The 16942-nt window shown below is 54.7% G+C and overlaps 4 protein-coding genes across 4 annotated transcripts; 3 read left to right on the top strand and 1 right to left on the bottom strand.

The window, feature by feature from the left end:
- Positions 1 to 1199: 1199 nt before the first annotated feature.
- Positions 1200 to 3823, top strand: CGCA056_v004910 (Protein msp1; the record flags this gene model as incomplete). Its single annotated transcript, XM_037320165.1, has 3 exons — positions 1200 to 1254; positions 1311 to 3332; positions 3384 to 3823. 3 exons carry the CDS (start codon positions 1200 to 1202, stop codon positions 3821 to 3823), a joined length of 2517 nt encoding a protein of 838 aa, XP_037181403.1.
- Positions 3824 to 4129: 306 nt separating this feature from the next.
- Positions 4130 to 5425, bottom strand: zrg17 (putative zinc transporter zrg17; the record flags this gene model as incomplete). The annotated part of the gene is made up of 2 exons (XM_037320166.1): positions 4130 to 5233; positions 5330 to 5425. 2 exons carry the CDS (start codon positions 5423 to 5425, stop codon positions 4130 to 4132), a joined length of 1200 nt encoding a protein of 399 aa, XP_037181402.1.
- A 1234-nt stretch (positions 5426 to 6659) lies between these two features.
- Positions 6660 to 7778, top strand: CGCA056_v004912 (Uncharacterized protein; the record flags this gene model as incomplete). The annotated part of the gene is made up of 1 exon (XM_037320167.1): positions 6660 to 7778. One exon carries the CDS (start codon positions 6660 to 6662, stop codon positions 7776 to 7778), a length of 1119 nt encoding a protein of 372 aa, XP_037181405.1.
- Positions 7779 to 14429: 6651 nt separating this feature from the next.
- Positions 14430 to 16319, top strand: samB (MYND-type zinc finger protein samB; the record flags this gene model as incomplete). The annotated part of the gene is made up of 1 exon (XM_037320168.1): positions 14430 to 16319. The coding sequence occupies one exon, from the start codon at positions 14430 to 14432 to the stop codon at positions 16317 to 16319; it is 1890 nt and encodes a 629-aa protein (XP_037181404.1).
- Positions 16320 to 16942: the final 623 nt, after the last annotated feature.

Genomic DNA, 16942 nt, shown 5'->3' on the forward strand with positions numbered 1-16942 from the left:
CGATCAGAAACCCCAGGGCAGTGACGCAAGTTGATAGGGATATGATCTGTAGCCCACAGGATACTGTCCCAAGTCTTGGTAGAGAGTCGGGCTTCTTGTTGGGAACACAGCGTAGGGGATAGTCCTGGCCAGCTGATCTGGGCGCGCGGCAGCTGAGCGTCCGTGCCGATGGGGGAAAAGAAACAGCAATTTGGGGGAATGGAAAATGCCGATGGCGCCTTCGGCTTGGCTCAAGCGTTCCTGATCTTCAGGGTGGTCTCATCCTCGTCAGTCGGGCTTGCAGATGGAGAAAGTACGTTGTTGCAGTGAGTCATTTGGTCTGGGTCCGAAAAGCCAGAGTCGAGCAGTCGGGATGGCCACGGCGCCACGGGGCTCTTTAATCTAACGTCCAACGGCGACCTACGGAAACCTACTCAGCTGGTGATCGGAGGAGCTTCGGGGCGGGTGCGTCCCCGTCTACAAGCATGGAAAGTACACCGTGGGCATGCCTGTCTGAGGTACGTGATGATGCGATAAGCCTTTAAAGGAGTGCTAATAGCCCCTCCAGCATGCATCAAACGGGGACAGACACTAAAATAGATAGCCAGCTACAAAGGTCGAGGAGAGGTCAGGCCCGCTCAAGTAGATACATGGCGAATTTAGTAGGCAAGGTACCTTCGTCAATGTGTTCCCCACCATTGCAAATGGGCTCTTCATGCAACTCGGTGTTGAGTGCAACTGCAACCAGCGAGAACCCGCTGTGTGAATACACGCCACTCCTTCGTGACAAGTCAACGGGTTTCTAGTTCCCCTCGTCTCCTCGACGACGCACAACTCCCCCACCGGAGACGAGATCACAACCACTCAATCCTGAAGAACCCGGCTTTGCCTTCAGCAACCCTTCATTTCAATCATTATCGCATGCGAACAATCCGTCACCGACTTTCCATCATCGGGCCTCGTGCTTTGCCGGCAGCATGAGCGGACGCCTTCTTTCTGCAGGGCTTTTGCCCACGACGCGACGCGCCCCTGCTCAAGCCGTTCGCCATTTTCATCGGCTTCCTGTGGGTGGCCTTCAACGGGCCGACGCTGCTGTCCGGGCGACTCGACGCCGCATGTGGTTCCCGGGAAACGCTTTCCACAATGCTGTAATCGTCCGAAATGCCTCCTTTGCCCGATTCTTGCCAAAGTTGGTGGTCAAATTTGCCAGGATTCCTGCCATGTTCGGAGGGCTGGCTGTTGGAACACTCGCCTGGGTACAGTACCAAGCCAACCGTAAGATCAACCTCGCCTTCATGTTCCCAACTATCAACTGACGTTGCCGTTATCAGAGCTCACCACCAACGCGTGGGACTTCGTCGCCAAGACGGCAGATGGGGTGTCGGATACTGCAATAACCATCTTCGGTGGCGCAAAGGACATAGCGGATCAAACAAGGCGCGGATGGGAAAGCACCAAAGAACAGTTCGAAACGCCAGAATGGCTACAAAAGGTGTTGAGACTCCACGAGGAGATTGGGACAGGAAAAGGCGGACATGAAGGACCGGGTGGGGAGCCTCCCAAACAGAGCAGAGCTGGCGCTGCTGCCGTTGTTGGAGCTTCGGCCGCGGCATATGGCTACGAACAGTCCGACGACGACCCCCGAGACCCCGACGAGATAGCCAAGGACGATCAGATGATGGTCTTGACGAAGAAGATGATCGAGATTCGGGGCATGCTTCAGCAAGTTGGACAGTCAAGCACTCTAACTCTGCCCTCTATTGTGGTCATCGGCTCCCAGTCCTCGGGCAAGAGTTCGGTTCTGGAAGCACTCGTCGGTCACGAATTTTTGCCGAAGGGATCCAACATGGTTACCCGTCGGCCGATTGAGCTGACTTTGGTCAACACCCCTGATTCAAAGGCAGAATACGGCGAGTTTCCGGACTTAGGCCTCAGACGCATCACAGACTTCTCTTCTATTCAGAGAACGTTGACCGAACTCAATCTGGCCGTCCCAGACAGCCAGTGCGTGTCGGATGACCCCATTCACCTCACAATCTATTCTCCGAATGTTCCAGACCTCTCTCTCATCGACCTGCCGGGCTACATCCAAGTCGTGGGGCAAGGTCAGCCGCTTGAGCTCAAGCAGAAAATCTCGGAGCTTTGCGATAAGTATATTCAGCCTCCAAATGTTATCCTGGCCATTTCTGCCGCAGATGTGGATCTCGCAAACTCAACAGCCCTGCGTGCAAGCCGTCGTGTGGATCCTAGGGGCGAGAGGACGATTGGAGTAGTCACCAAGATGGACCTAGTTGATGCTACTCGAGGCTCTGCTATCCTTAGTGACAAACAGTACCCCCTCAGGCTTGGCTATGTTGGTGTCGTCTCAAGAGTTCCCCAGACGGGTGGTTTGTTCAAGCGATCCGGCAGCATCCAATCGGCCATTGCCAAGAATGAGAGCGCATTCTTTTCTAACCACCCGCTTGAGTTCGGCGAAGGATCCGGAGTCAACGTTGGGACGATCAATTTGCGCAAGAAGCTCATGACTGTCCTTGAACAAACAATGTCCGCCAGCCTTCAGACCACGAGCGACGCTATCAGGCAAGAGCTCGAAGAGGCAACTTATGAGTTCAAGGTTCAGTACAATGATCGCCCACTTTCGGCCGAGTCCTACTTGGCGGAAAGCCTCGATGGGTTCAAGCATTCTTTCAAGAAATTCACAGAGGAGTTTGGCCGCCCTGAAATGCATGAGTTGCTGAAGCAGGAGTTGGATCAGAAGGTTCTTGACCTACTCGCAGCCAGATACTGGAACAAGCCCATCCAGGACTTATCTCCTGCCCGACCCGACCTAGACAACCTTGCAGATCTTCCCAAGGCCGACCCAAATTCTTTGTACTGGCACAGGCAGCTCGATGCGTCTACGTCCTCCCTGACAAAGCTTGGAGTGGGAAGATTGGCAACCACTGTGGTTGCTTCATCTATTCAGTCTCACATTGATGCCCTGATCAAGAGCTCGACGTTCAGCAGCCACCCCTTTGCCCGGGAGGCTATCATGGATGCTGCGTCGACCATTCTTAACGAGAGGTTCTACAGTACCAGCGACCAGGTCGAGAACTGTATCAAACCTTACAAGTTTGAAATCGACATTGATGAGAGAGAGTGGACCCAGGGTCGGGACCACTCGGCTGTAGTGCTGAAGAAGGAGCTTCAAGATTGTGAAGGCGCTCTAAAGGGCATCGAAGACACTGTCGGCGGCCGAAGGAAGCTTAGAGAGGTTATGAACTTCGTGGACCGTGCCCGAAAAGGCGATGTTGTTGTTGAAGGGGATGGACGAAGCGGTGCTGGAGGCTTCAGTGCGGCTCTTCTTGCAAGAGGTGAGTTCCATATGTAAGAAATCATCGGAAAACACTGTTAACATCGACCAGGACGCGAGGCTGTGTTCCTCAGGGACCGCGCAGACATCATCAAGATGCGCCTGCTGGCCGTCAAGTCTAAACAATGCGCAAACCTGAAGAACAAGTACTACTGCCCCGAGGTGTTCCTTGATGCGGCAGCTACCAAGCTGGCTTCGACCGCAGTGCTCTTCCTTAACGTGGAGCTCCTCTCAGAGTTTTACTACAACTTTCCCCGGGAGCTTGACCTTCGCCTTGGCAGACACCTTTCAGACGCCGAGATTGAGAAGTTTGCCAAGGAGGATCCCAAGATCAGGAGACACCTCGAGGTCATCCGTCGCAAAGAGCTCCTCGAGTTGGTTCTTGAGAAGATGGAAAGTTTGCGGCAGCTCGAGGGCCGTGAGCGAGAGCGGCAGCAGGGCGGCAGACCCAGCAAAGACGACAAGCAGAGGGGACGCTGGGGGCTATTTTGAGGACAATTCCCTCAGGTCTGTAACGTGTTATGACTTGGACGCAAAAAGGAGTTGCGGTGTTGAAAGATAGCCTTCTGGGACGAACTGGTCCGTCGTGTTCCAGGCCTGTTCTATTCACAAGTCTTTGGTATTTTGTACACAACGGTATATAGCAAGAAGGACGGATACCCTCCTCGACTCGACCTCCTGAAAGAAATAGATTTTCACTCTCGACTCTTTTCCCGCAACCTGACGAATGTCTACGCATTGAGATTCCCATTCAATAGAACGCCCGATGAACTAAACACGCCCGTTACTGTCCAAACTTCATCCAGTTGCGTCAATGCTCGTCTGCAGAGTAACCTCCCATCTCAGACTCGTGCCCCGACCGTATCCTTCGCCCAGCCTGTTCTGTATCAGAGTTGATATCCGGCTGCGTAGCTTGCTAATCGTACCCTCATCACAACCCTTGGCCACGCAAATCTTGAGATTAGCCATGCACAATCCGTAGTGCACCTGCCAGAACTGCGCGTCTTCGATGCGTGTGACGCCAGGTTCTGCCTCAATCTCCCGCACCACTGAGGTCACGCCCTCATTGCCTCCATTACCGCCGTACGACATCAGCAGCATCATAGCCTGGGCCATGGCCAGTTTGGCGCCGAACAGGAACATGGATGCCGCAATGGCCGCACACAGCGTCCGGTCGAGCCAAATGTATGTCTTGATGGACAGGAGGGGAAGCAGAAGCAGCAAGCTGGAAAAGAAGACGGTAAGGAAGTGAAAGATGTTCGAAAAGTGGGTAGGAAGTCCGGCGAGCCATGATACTCGCATGATTCTAGCAATGCGCGCGTGATTCTTTAGACCATACGCGGAGATGGCCGTGCTAGCAATCGCGGCGAAGGCGGCCCAGTCTACCTCGCCGGCTGACACACGTTCATGAGCATGTTCATGATGCGGCTCGTGTCCGCCCTTTGTTTCGAGCCAGTGCTTAAGATTGTGTGATACGAGATCGAAGCCGCCAAACAGCAGGAAAATCGACATTGCAAAACCGGCGAGAACCTCGGCCCTTTCAAGACCGAAGGGGTGGCGGATGCTGCTACGGCGCCAGACTTCGAAGTTACCGAGTACCTCAACGGCGACACACACGGCAGCACTCCCGGCGTCGAAGAAGACCAAGTGGGATAGAGCCATCATGGCCAGCGAGCCTTCAGAGATGAAGAACAGCCAGGACGCGACGGCCAAGTGGCACAGGCTCCAATAGAGCCGGGCGCGCTGGTCGCGAGACATGCTCTTCCATGCTTCGCGAACGGTCGGGACGGGAAGGGACGCAGGTAGAACGGGGGGCGGACGTTGAGGAGGCTCTTGGAAGATCTGGTGTTGTGTCGATATCGAACTGTGCTTGTATCGATGGCCGCGGCGCTGGCCGATATTCTGCGAGAGGCCGGTGTCAGTGGTCGAGTAAAGATGCGAAGATGACGAGGCGCGCATCATGATGAGCGATATCTCTCCGCGCGAAGCTGAACATACCGACTTGACAGGCGAGGTCGAGATGACCTGCGTCTGAAAGTTGAAGGGGCTCGAGACGGTAGAGCCCCCAGCGGAAGGAGGGTCGTCTTCGGCCATTGCTGCAGCGTCCGGACGAAGCAAACCGAGTTTCAGGTTCGGCGAGGGAGCCAAAAGACCGGATTTCGATGTCGTTGCTACGTGAGGGAGGCTGCTATGGTCGAAGGCCGCGTCGTTGTCAAAGTCGACCGTCCGACGGGCGTCGTCACCAGCGATGTTTATAGATGGACAGGCGATTTGGGAAGGTGGAAGGACGAGATGGGGTGCACTGCTATCGCTGTTGACGTTGCCGTTTTCGGGACTCGGTGGGGTGGCAGGTCGTCTTGGAGGGGTGGACAAGCGTGCAGATGCAGGGCTGGAAGCCATGGGCCCGTCTTGCCGGCGGTGTCGCCCGGCGCTTGGCTGTTCAATAGCGAAGGATGGCAGCCAGGAACAGTGGAAGCATAAACAGGGTCAATGGCGGCGGCTTCCGATAGTCGCCAGCATTTATGGTATGGGGAGGCGGGAAGGGAGACGAAAGAGACTGTGTGTGCGTGTGTGCGTGGGTGTCGTGTGTCGTGTGTCGTGTGTCGTGCGAAGTCTGTCAGGCAAGAGACACAAGGATGAGATGGGACGAGACGAGCAATCATTTACATAGAACCGCCCAGCGCCTCAACATTAGGGGGACTGTGATGGATTTTACTGTACCTTACGGAAGGGGGAAAAGGCTTCAACCTATCTACCTTATACACATGAGGGACGACCCAGACAGCTTCCCCCACACTTCAGCTTCAGCCGTTTTTGGGGCCACTCTGCCAGGGACACGGCACTCTCTTCAGATTAGTACTCCGCTGATTGCTTGTGATGCGTATTAGAGTTATTTCCCTTAGATACATGGGAGATTTGAGAGATCGTGGCTGCTCCAACACCCACTTTCCGCCATGGGCAGACAGGTCACTGGACCGCGTATTCGCGGCCCTTGTCTAGGCAGGGACCTGGCTAGGTAACTTGGCGATCCAACAAACCACCTCACTTCAGTTCAAGATGCAGCTAGGCTCTGTACAGCCAGAAGGCCTCTCTCTCTCTCTCTCTCTCTCTCTCTCTCTCTCTTGTCTTTCTCGCCGGTCTTTCGTTGATCGCACAACAGTGAAAAGAGAAGCATGTAACTTGGCAGCGAACTGAACTCCGACTCGAAAACAGTCTCAGCCCGTCCCATCTTTGTCTTCCGCCCCCAGTTCCGACCAATACTCTCCACTCTCTCTACCGGGGCCAGCCTTGTGCGATAAGGGATTATCGCAGTTGGATGCAATACACAATGGAGCGAACTGCGTCCGCTGCTGCCGCCGCCGCCGCCGATTACGACGACGACGGCGACGTCATTTCTGTAGATGTGACAAAGTCAACACCACCAACGGCTGGTCTGCCTGTCCATCCCCAGTCGCAAACCCAGCTCCCGAATAATCCACATCGACGTACGGTGTCTGGCGCCAGTCTACTTTCCAAGCTCCCCTTTATGCGCTCCCTCTCAGACGGGAAGCCACATCACGAAGCCGAGCAAGACGCAGCGCACTCGGCGTCGGCATCCATGTCAACCATTACTCAACAGAAGTCGAGAAGACGGAAAGGTTCCCTTAGGAAGGTTGCCCTTCTAGGAAGAGGTGCGCAGAGGGAGCGTAAGGAGGCGAAGCAGCTCACCATCGACACATCGCATAGTGTCTCTCGTGGGGTGGAAAACACGGAGCATCGATCCCAATCACCACCCACAAGTACGACTGCCACAACTGCAACGACAGCCGGGCACGATCCTCTTGGGCTCAATATTTCGGACCTCACCCCTCGTCCTTCCATGGACGGCTACGCGAGCAGGTCGAGTCTGGCCGAGTCTTCCGTTTCCTCGACAAGCCCTCCTCAGCCAAACGAGAACGAGTCGAGCATAACAAGTCCGACGATATCATACACATCTACCACGGACGAAGACGACGTTCTACATATCCCAAACCATATACCGTCACCTTTACGGCCAGACCTGTCGCTGTCGTCGGGCGCCGAATCGTACTTTGCGAGTCGGAGGCGTCGCTCCATCTTACAAGCCAAATCACCACTCTCGTACAGTGGTTTGTCAAGTACACCACTGCCGCCTGCTGATGCGGATTGGGACTATTCAGACACGGAATGGTGGGGATGGGTCGTCCTGATGGTCACGTGGATTGTCTTTGTGGTGGGAATGGGCTCGGTTCTGGGCATGTGGAGTTGGGCGTGGGATGTTGGGACGACGCCGTATGCCCCTCCGGAGCTTGAAGATGATCCAACGCTGCCCATTGTGGGCTACTATCCAGCCCTCATCATCCTGACCTGTATCATGGCATGGGTGTGGGTTGTTGTGGCCTGGGTCGGTATGAAATATTTCAGACATGCCAAGATTAGCGGCGATTAAACAGCCGCGCATTGCCTACCAGCATCTTGACAGCATTGATGATTGGTGTAGCAAGCATCTAATAGGGATGGAGGCTCAAATCTGAAGAAGCGTATCATTAAAAGCACACGTTCTGGCACGAAACCAGAAAATTCATAACCCAGCAAGCGTTGTCAGTAAGCCATGCTCATTGCAATTATCCTTCTAAGCAGCCTCAAGGGCAGTAGTGTCCACATATCGATCAGGAACTATCCTCCGCTCTGTACCGGGAAGCTCAAAGGACGTTAAAGCATGTCATCACAGAGGAATGGACGTCACGAAAAAAAGCCCCAAGCTTGCGGTGGCCCATTCGAAGGCGACGATGCCACTCAGGTGGTCTAGAGCTGCCGAGACTGGTTATTCAGCCCGCCAGCTCGTTTGCCCATATCATGACACGAAAAAACAGGTGCCTTTGAAGGACCAGACGCGGCTAACCAAGGTTGACGATTCAAACGTTGCGATTGCCAGGCTGTTGGGCTGTTGGGTTGTTCAGCGGATGGAAAGGCTGGAAGCGAGAGGCCCCACTGTCTGCGCGTAATGAAAAGAATGGGCTTGCCAGCCTCTGAGCGGAGAACAGGGATCAACGGACCGCATCTCCTCAGATCTCGGTGGTGGGGGTGGTTGGTTTTGGGGATCTCTCTGGAACACCGAACACCGGGCCAGCTTGTTGCGAGAACGAAGAGCTGTCAGACGTGGTATCAGGGACTGGTGTATGCGTCCACACTGACGTTCGGGGAGGTAGACGGAGCTTCAGCTCAGCCTTATTGGATACAGTTGGCAGCACACGTGTCGAACCGGTGCAGAACTCGCTCACAACTCACGCGACCACATGCTGAGGTAGGGAACAACGAGAAGAGAAGCTCAGGAGGATGGTTATCTCAAACAATCATGTCAGCAGCACGCACGCTCCCAGGCACAGCGACCAGATAGCATTGCTTCGCTCATGCCTTCGCTGCCAGAAACCAAGCTGGGTCGATGAAGGCGATTCTACGGGAGCTTGCTGGGCGGCGTTTTGTGAGGTGGGGGACGCGTTTGTCCTAGTGCTGTGCATGAGATGTGATGTGCGTGATTCTGCTGCTGCTGCTGCCGCCACTTAGTGGTCCTCGAACTCTCGGTGCGTTGGCAGTTGACTCAACTGAAGGTAACTATTCGTACCTGGGAGGCAGCAAGCGGGCTCCATTTTCGTCCTGTAAAAGGGTCAGACGCAACAACACGCACCTGGATGGCCAGTCTTGGGATGTGAGATGCGAACTGGCGACCCTGATTACCTTAGGCAAGCAAGGTACCCAGAAACTTCAGCGACAACCGACCGTCTCCCTCTACTCTCACCGTTCTCGCGGTTCCATCTGCTCATCTCATACACAATGCCACACACCTGTTCGACGTGGGGGATCAGGAGGGCACCAGCTGAGAAACAAGGAAGCGTATTGGAAAGGAGGGGGCCCATCAGGACTCAGACCCTTGAGAGAGAGAGAGAGATGCCATACATGGTCGGCGAGGCTTGGCAGTGGATGGCGGCACAAAAGCCAAAGGGGCCATGGGTGGAGGGTTGAAGCAGACGGACGGGACGGGTGGAGGGAGGTGCTTGGATCTCTTGTTCCTTTTCCCCTCTCCACTATCCATGGACCATACCCGTGTTTTTTTTCCCCCGTCATTTTCTTTAAGCGCTGTTAAAAATTGAGATGGCAGAGGCGGCAAGGGAAGGCGCGCCCGCACGGCCAATCAGTAAGGCGCCAGCCCCTCGTCGCTGTTGGACGGGTTTGGAGTCCCAGAAGAGGGGAGAGGAGAGGAGCAGAGGCCGTGCGCCACTTGCTTCTGTTACGTAAGGTTCAGAGTACTTTACCTAGGTAAGGTATTCGTACCTTAAGGTAGGTACCTACTAGGTAATCGTGGTAGGATTCTGACCGGGCTGGTTGACTGAGCCATCCGGCTTGTACCGCCATATCTCCTCGCGAGGTAGGTACTTCCACTATTGTTCCGGGGTCTGGTAGGAAGGCCTTGCACACAGTTCGAAGGTAATGGAGCGCCGTCAATTAGTGTTCTCGCAGAGGGTTGCTTTTCGAAGGCTCCCAGTGGCCAGGTCAGCCGCCAAAAGTATGAAAAGTCAGGGTCTTCACCTCGTGGCACGCAGCCAGAAGACGAAGTAAAAACAGATTTGTGGTTCTTGCTGCAGCCTGCAGGACAAAAAGGCTAGCGCCGGCGGCAAAGCATATCAACAACGTCTTTCGTTAATCGCCTGCGTCGGGCAGGACCCTGCGGGTCTGGGAGGATGCAGTATGCCAGCAAGCAAGCAATGAATGGTAATGGGAAAGTGTGGTTCTTATTCTCTTATTCTTCTCTTCTTTGTCCACCCTTGTCCATGGACTCTTGTCCTTGACCTATGGCATTGTCCTGTGGTTGGTTGGTTGACAGGTGTGTTGTGTTGTGTTGTGTTGTGTTGTGTTGTGTTGTGTTGTGTTGTGTTGTGTTGTGTTGTGTTGTGTTGTGTTGTGTTGTGTTGTGTTGTGTTGGGTTGGGCTGGGTTGGGTTGTGTCGGCAGTGGGCACGGGGAGACAAAGACCGAAGCGAAGAGTCGCAATGGGGTTCGACAATCGGCATTGTGACCCTGGAGGGAAAGTCACAGTCTGACGAGGAGAAGAGCAAGACACTTGGACCTTCCCATCCTCAACTGCGAAAGAGAATGTCTACGCGCTAGCCTGATGTGGCCAGAGTGGATTAATACAGTCTGTGCCTGTATCTGATGTCTATGCATCTCTCAGCCTGTGACCTCACTACTCCATTTGGCGGAGACGGCGCTCGCTGAGGAATGGAAAAGGACCGTTGCACATCGGATCTGGGACAAGTGCCGCTGCTGACGATTGCTGAAGACCCCTCTTCATTCCACCAAGTTCCATTCCGTCTCGCACATTCCCATCCGGGCTCATTATCATGGCGACGCCGGAGTGAGGGAGCAGCAATGAGAATGACGGGGTCCCTGACGCTGCCCTGATGCTGATTTGGCTCCTGACGCTTGTTTTGCTAACGAGGGAGATATCTAGTAGCTTCACGTACTTGGCGGTGACAGGACAACAGACCCTCCTCGCTTCAGCTGTAGCGGTGTAGGGGACAAAGTGCACCGTAGAGTATACCTACCTTTTTTTCTTCTTCCTCCCTTCGTGCCTTGCTCCATGTGAGAAGGCGGAGACGGGAGTATCCTTGCATCCCGCCGATGAGGCGCAAATTGCAATCGGACCACCACCACCACTACCACCACGAGACCCGGGCCGTCGACAGCACGACGCCTTGACCAATCCAATAATTTAAGGATAAGGATAGAGTAGGCAGCCAACATCAAACCGGACCAGCAACAAAGCAGCGCGAACGGTCATCGCGTGCCCGATTGAGAACCAAACAGCCGCGAGAAGCTTTTGCCATGCTACCGGGTTGACGTAACGGCTAAGCAGCTGGTGATATTGACGAGGGTCGCTCGGAAGTTTGTTGACTTGCCTGAGGTGCCACAAGTCCGGGGCCTTCTTATTTTGTTGCCTGTTAGCGTTACTTTAGCATCGCAAACAAGCAAGTCTAACAAGAGCACGGGATCTGGGTCAAGGGCCGCTAGGAACGACGAAACGGCAACTTCACAGCGTTCGCTGCGTCAATTGCGCATCGCACACGTCGGGCCTATCATTTGCCGTCGTAATCTGGCTGGATCGACTTTGCCTCCTTCTCGGTCTGTCCTGTCTCGTTTTACATGCAACGGCCTGGCCGTAACGCGACCCTACCGTAACGTGCCGCTGCCTTTACATCATGCATGTTCGCAGGCACAGACTGCTGACAACATGCCCTGGAGTGCCCGGGAAATGGCAGACGATTGTGACCCGAGCTGGCGGCACGTCAACCTGGACTCGGCAGGCAAGGCCTTGGGCTTGTGCAGCAAAAGCCGAGTTGGTTCATACCTTACAGCTTACAGGCGCCATGGTTTGCCCACAAAGAAAACTGAATAGACAAGGACTTCTGCCGTTCTAGGCACCCGGGTAGAGAGCAACAAGAGTGCCAAAAAAGACGGTGAGGGAGCGGGAGCTATGCCGTGGTTGGAACAGGAGATGGACATGCGATTTCCAGAAAACTGTATCTGCCCGCCGCATGCGGCCGGTGGCGGGTGCGAAGCTGGCGGCGTGGCCGGTCGGTACCTGGAGGCTTTCCCCGATGTGTTACACCCCCAAACCTAAGCACGTATTTGTTATCTCAGGAGCCCTGAAGCGCCGTGCTAAGGAGCTTCTTTGATGATGTAGGTGATGTCGACGACGACGATGTATTACGACGCCGGTCGCGAGCTACTATATCTGATTCCCAATTGCATCGTTGCTTCTTACGGGGACTGCATCTCTCCATAAGGTAGACAATCTCGGCCATGAGGCAACTCGCTTCGCACGCCGGTGTCGCTCACAGCTGAAGGTCACAGTACCTCACAGCCTGCCCGAGGATTAGGTACATTCTCGGGTTGTCCAACCAGCAAGATGGTAGGTGATAAGGGGAGATTCGGAGAATCAGCCAGTGAATTAATTATGTGAGCAATTCAACGATGGCCGCTCGGTCGGGCATGGTTGGTTCCATTTATCGTGATGCTCGCCGCGCTTGCCCTGAGGAAAAATAGACAGGAGTACCTTCCTTGGTTGCTGATGAATTTAATGAGTAGGGGCGGGGGATGCCAGCCTAAAAAGACGACGTTCCATTGGATCATTCGTCAGTCTTTCCCTTTCAGTGGTCCCGCCCTGTGAAATCCGCCAAACCGTCCGCCGTCCACGCCCGCCCGGGCTCCGGGCCCTCGCTGCCCGTGGAGCCTGTAGTTGTTCCTACCTACCCGACCAGGGGGCGCTCATGTGAGTCTCAGGGCTCCCCTCAATCGTGGGCTAGCCTACACCAAGGTCCTGCTAGATAGGTGTCTAAATACCTAAGGTACCTAGAGGTGCAATGCAATTCAGTGTCAGTCAATATCTGCCGGGTGTGGAGTGGTTTAGATATTCCGCTGCCCGGTCCCTCCCACCATCCTTAGGATTTCTCGTCTTTCGCCGTCGTTAATAGCCCCCGTCATTCTACGCACCATGACTTAGGTAAGGTACCTCAGGTAGGTGGGTACGCAAGGAACTTGATATATCCGTATTCTGCCTCATCTGGCTGAGCCTATTTGCCTGTTATCTTGTCTCGTGGGTGCTGTGACGCGCTACAATGCCCTGTATTATGTGCCGACTGTAAAACGATGATGGATACCTGTCACGTACCTACCTAGGGACTCTCCGTGAAGGCGTGCTAGGGACTCACCTAGGCGACTAGGTTCCTAAGGCACCTACGAAAGGTACCTAGGTAGGTGTATTGGGAGGCACCCGACCTCCTTGGGCACCCCGACGTGCAACGTATATGTAGTGTCCCTGTGTGTATCTTAATTACCTTATCCTACCTTAAGGTACCTAGGTAGAGACTGAACGTGGCGGGAGGGCCCTCTCAGGTACACCTCAGGCTCTGTATCCGTAGGTAAATCCCCTTGTGCGCGCTGAGGTTCCTCTCGTCGCGCGCTGCTAGGTAAGGTATGGAATGGAACGCTGAGCAGACGCTGTGGGCTGCTCCTGGCTCTGCCTTTGCCCCTAGGCAGGTCCACGGGGGTACCCAAGTAGGTAGGTACTACCGCTGGGCCGCTTGAGAAACGCCCAGGTCACTGCTGCAGCACTGCACAAATCTCGCGTACGTGCGTGCGTGCGGATGCATCCATCTTCATCGTCTGCTTCTTCCTCGTCTCCGTACTTCTCCTCCTTTCCTCCCAACCTCCCCGTCATTTTTTTTCCCCCGTCTTTTTTTTTCCCCCGTCTTTCCCATCCAAATTCTTCTAATCAGTGCGCCTCCGTCCCGCCCGCTCAACTTGATATCATTGCGTGCCAGATCGGTTGCGTATGCTTAACGGCGCCTGCTTCCATCTGCATTGTCTCTCAGGTCGGGTCTGGCTGACGCTGTTGCCATTTCACCGCACTCCGAGTCACGCTTCCGGGTGTCGGTCCTGAAACACAACCAAACCATTCCATCACCCTTCGCCCTCCTCTTCTTCCATCTGCCTGACCACACCCTTTCCCCTTCTACACATCCACCTTTCCCTCTCTCTCGAGACACAGAGAAGAAAAAAAGATTCAACACCCATAGCATCTCTCCCTTGATTTCTGCAAACGAACCATCAACCAACGGACCCTTTGAACGCTACGGCAAGAGAAGGTGAAAAACAAGAGCCTCGCAGCTTCCCTGGCCACTCTCCCAACCCCTCGCGCGGTACGAAACTAGCATCGAATCGAGACGAGTCCGCTCACGCACGATCCGATCCAATCCGAACCAATTCTCACACACACACACACACATACATACAATATCGCCACCGTCGAGCAACCCTTCTGCAAAATCTCGACCATACCTCCCTCTCTCTTTCCACATTCCACCTGCACGCATCAGGTGCAACCCTCGACACGTCGAGTCCGATACGACATCATCTAAAACACCCCGACAAAGGGGCCATCCAAACTGGAAGGGATATCTCATTCTCGCACCCTCCCACGGCTGCACTGCCTGGCCCCCGTCGACTTCTACCTCTATACTGCCTCATCTTGACCGCAATTCAAGATGAGAGAAGTCAACTTCAGCATCCCCAACGTCAATAAGGCGTCGGTCGGCATCACGACCGCCCTATACGACCGGCGAGCCCTCGACTGCACATCCACCTTACCTCTCATTAACTCCCTCAATCATCTCGCCTACCTCACTACCTCGTCCGCTCGCATTCGCGACATTCTCACTGTCGATGGCGGCATCGAGCGTCTGGTCTGTATCTTGAAACGCGGCCGCAGCAAGGATATGATGGACATGTGGAAATGGAACTTGGCTTTCCAGTGTGTCGTCAACATTGGCGTTAGAGGCACGGAAAACGTCCGCACTCGAGTCGTCGAGGCCGACATGGTCCCAGTCATTGCTACCATTCTCGACAATTACATCAAGGTCACTGAGAAGTGTAGAGAAAAATCGGACGACAAGAGCAAGGACCATCATCATCGTCACAGAAGCCATGAGCACCGCAGCGTACACAAGGCCCCGTCTTTCACCAATAGGTCCAGCCGTGTCGAGGTAGATCAAAGATCCTCAAGACGTCAGGCGCCTCCGCCTTCCATCGACGTCTCTGCGACCTATGCCGGCTCCTCTTCATCGAGTTCCGCTGTCGACCCGCAACAGACCACCGAAACCACTCCTACTCCGCCTCAGTACCCTGCAGGTGCTTCCACTGACAGACCTGCGTTCTCGGCTCACCGACACCACCATCACCATCACCACCACCATCACTATCGTGCTGCCGAGGCCCGCCATGCCGTTGCTTCTCCTTCTCGCCAGGTTGTGCAGCCTCTGGCGCCGGCTGTTCCTACCGGCGAGGCTTCTGATGGGCTCGTCCGACCCGTTCGGGACGTCGACCGCCTCGCGTCTATGATGTCCCTTGGAAACCCCAACTTAACTTCGCAACCGTCTTCTCCCACTACTCCTCTCCCACCTCCTCAGATGCGCTCTCCTACAGTGCGGCCCACTTCGATGCTTGCCCCAACCAGCCGGTCTCGTCGCCGTCCTTCCATCCGACACCAAAATTCGACTGTGGATTCGGATGATTTGGTTGGTGATGACGCTCCTTCTGACGAGTCTCCCGATGCAGAGATGTCGGGCACTGGCAATGACATGCAATCCGCTGTCAATATCCAGGATATCACCATGGAAGAGGGCGACAGCATGCTCGCCGCGTCCACTACGATGGACTTGAATACGCCTACAGTCTCGGAGACTCAGGACACTGGAGCCTTCAACATCACACATCGTGGCCCTGTCGATACTAGCAATGTCGCCGCCACAACCCCTGCTCCAGTGCCTCCTATCGGCCTGTCCCCAAATCGTCCTGCTATGGTCACGCCTCCACAGCCAGCTATCCCCAATGCTAGCGTCCCTCGCTATTTGCTCGACCGGCAATTTGTCCCTAACGCTCAGATGCTTGCTGCCATGCCTCGTGAAGAGGACGTCCTGATGTCTCTCCAGCTGCTTGCGTACGTGTCAAAGTACTGTGGCTTACGATCCTACTTCCAGAAGAGCCACTTGGTTCCGAGGCTCAAGATCGGAAAGGAGCTCCGCTACTTGGACGGCGACAATGTTGCTCTCGACCAAGGAGAAGAAGAAGAGCTGGAAGAAGAGTATCTTCTGCCGAACGACTTCAACATTTTCCCTCTTGTCGAGAAGTTTACCGTGCGACACCACAGCACAGATATGCAATACTGGGCTGGCGTCGTCATGAGAAACCTCTGCCGCAAGGACGATACCCGAGGAGGCATCCGACAGTGCGCCTACTACCAGTGTGGCAAGTGGGAAGAATTTACCCGCCAGTTTGCCAAGTGTCGTCGCTGCCGACGCACCAAATACTGCAGTAAGGAGTGCCAAAAGAGTGCGTGGGCTTTCCACCGACACTGGTGCGTTGCAGCGACCCAGTGAGATACGACACGGCAGCACGTTCGACTGTACCCGATCACGCCCGTTCAGGCGTAATGTTTATACTACGGATTCTTCGCCCCCACGGGTGGCACTGCATTGCACAGCACAGCGTTTTTTCCGAATGGCATGGCGTTTCCCTCGATACCACTGGTCTTTCAAACAGCATATTCAAGGTTCGGCATTGGGTCCTTGCTATTTATGGCGACGGCATGACTTCCCTTTTTCCAGGACGATATATCGGCCTCCTTCCTCGCTTCACATTTTGTCACGGGACGACAGTCAAAGGCAACAGCCCGGCATCTTGACTGCCTGTACTGCATCCTTCGATTCATACTCAGTCTTTCCCTGCTGGCCACTACCGGCACAACATCCATCCGTTGCTGTTTCGGTCTGGTGAGCAGGACATGTTTCTGCGGCAGAAGCCGCAAGCAGCGCCAGCCCTTGGAGGTATTCCTATCAAATGCCTACCAGATTGGCGTTGTCAGGTAGTTTATCAGGGGGGTCAATGGATAGCCCCGGCAACCTCTTTGGATGATTGAGGATCAAACCACCTTCCAGAAATATGGCAACACAATAACCACTAGTGGTGCGGTCTTCTGAATCAGTTCCTTAGGACTTGGATA

The sequence above is a fragment of the Colletotrichum aenigma genome (genome assembly GCF_013390185.1).
Source record: "Colletotrichum aenigma strain Cg56 chromosome Unknown KSG_Cg56_contig03, whole genome shotgun sequence".
Taxonomy (NCBI): Eukaryota; Fungi; Ascomycota; class Sordariomycetes; order Glomerellales; family Glomerellaceae; genus Colletotrichum; species Colletotrichum aenigma.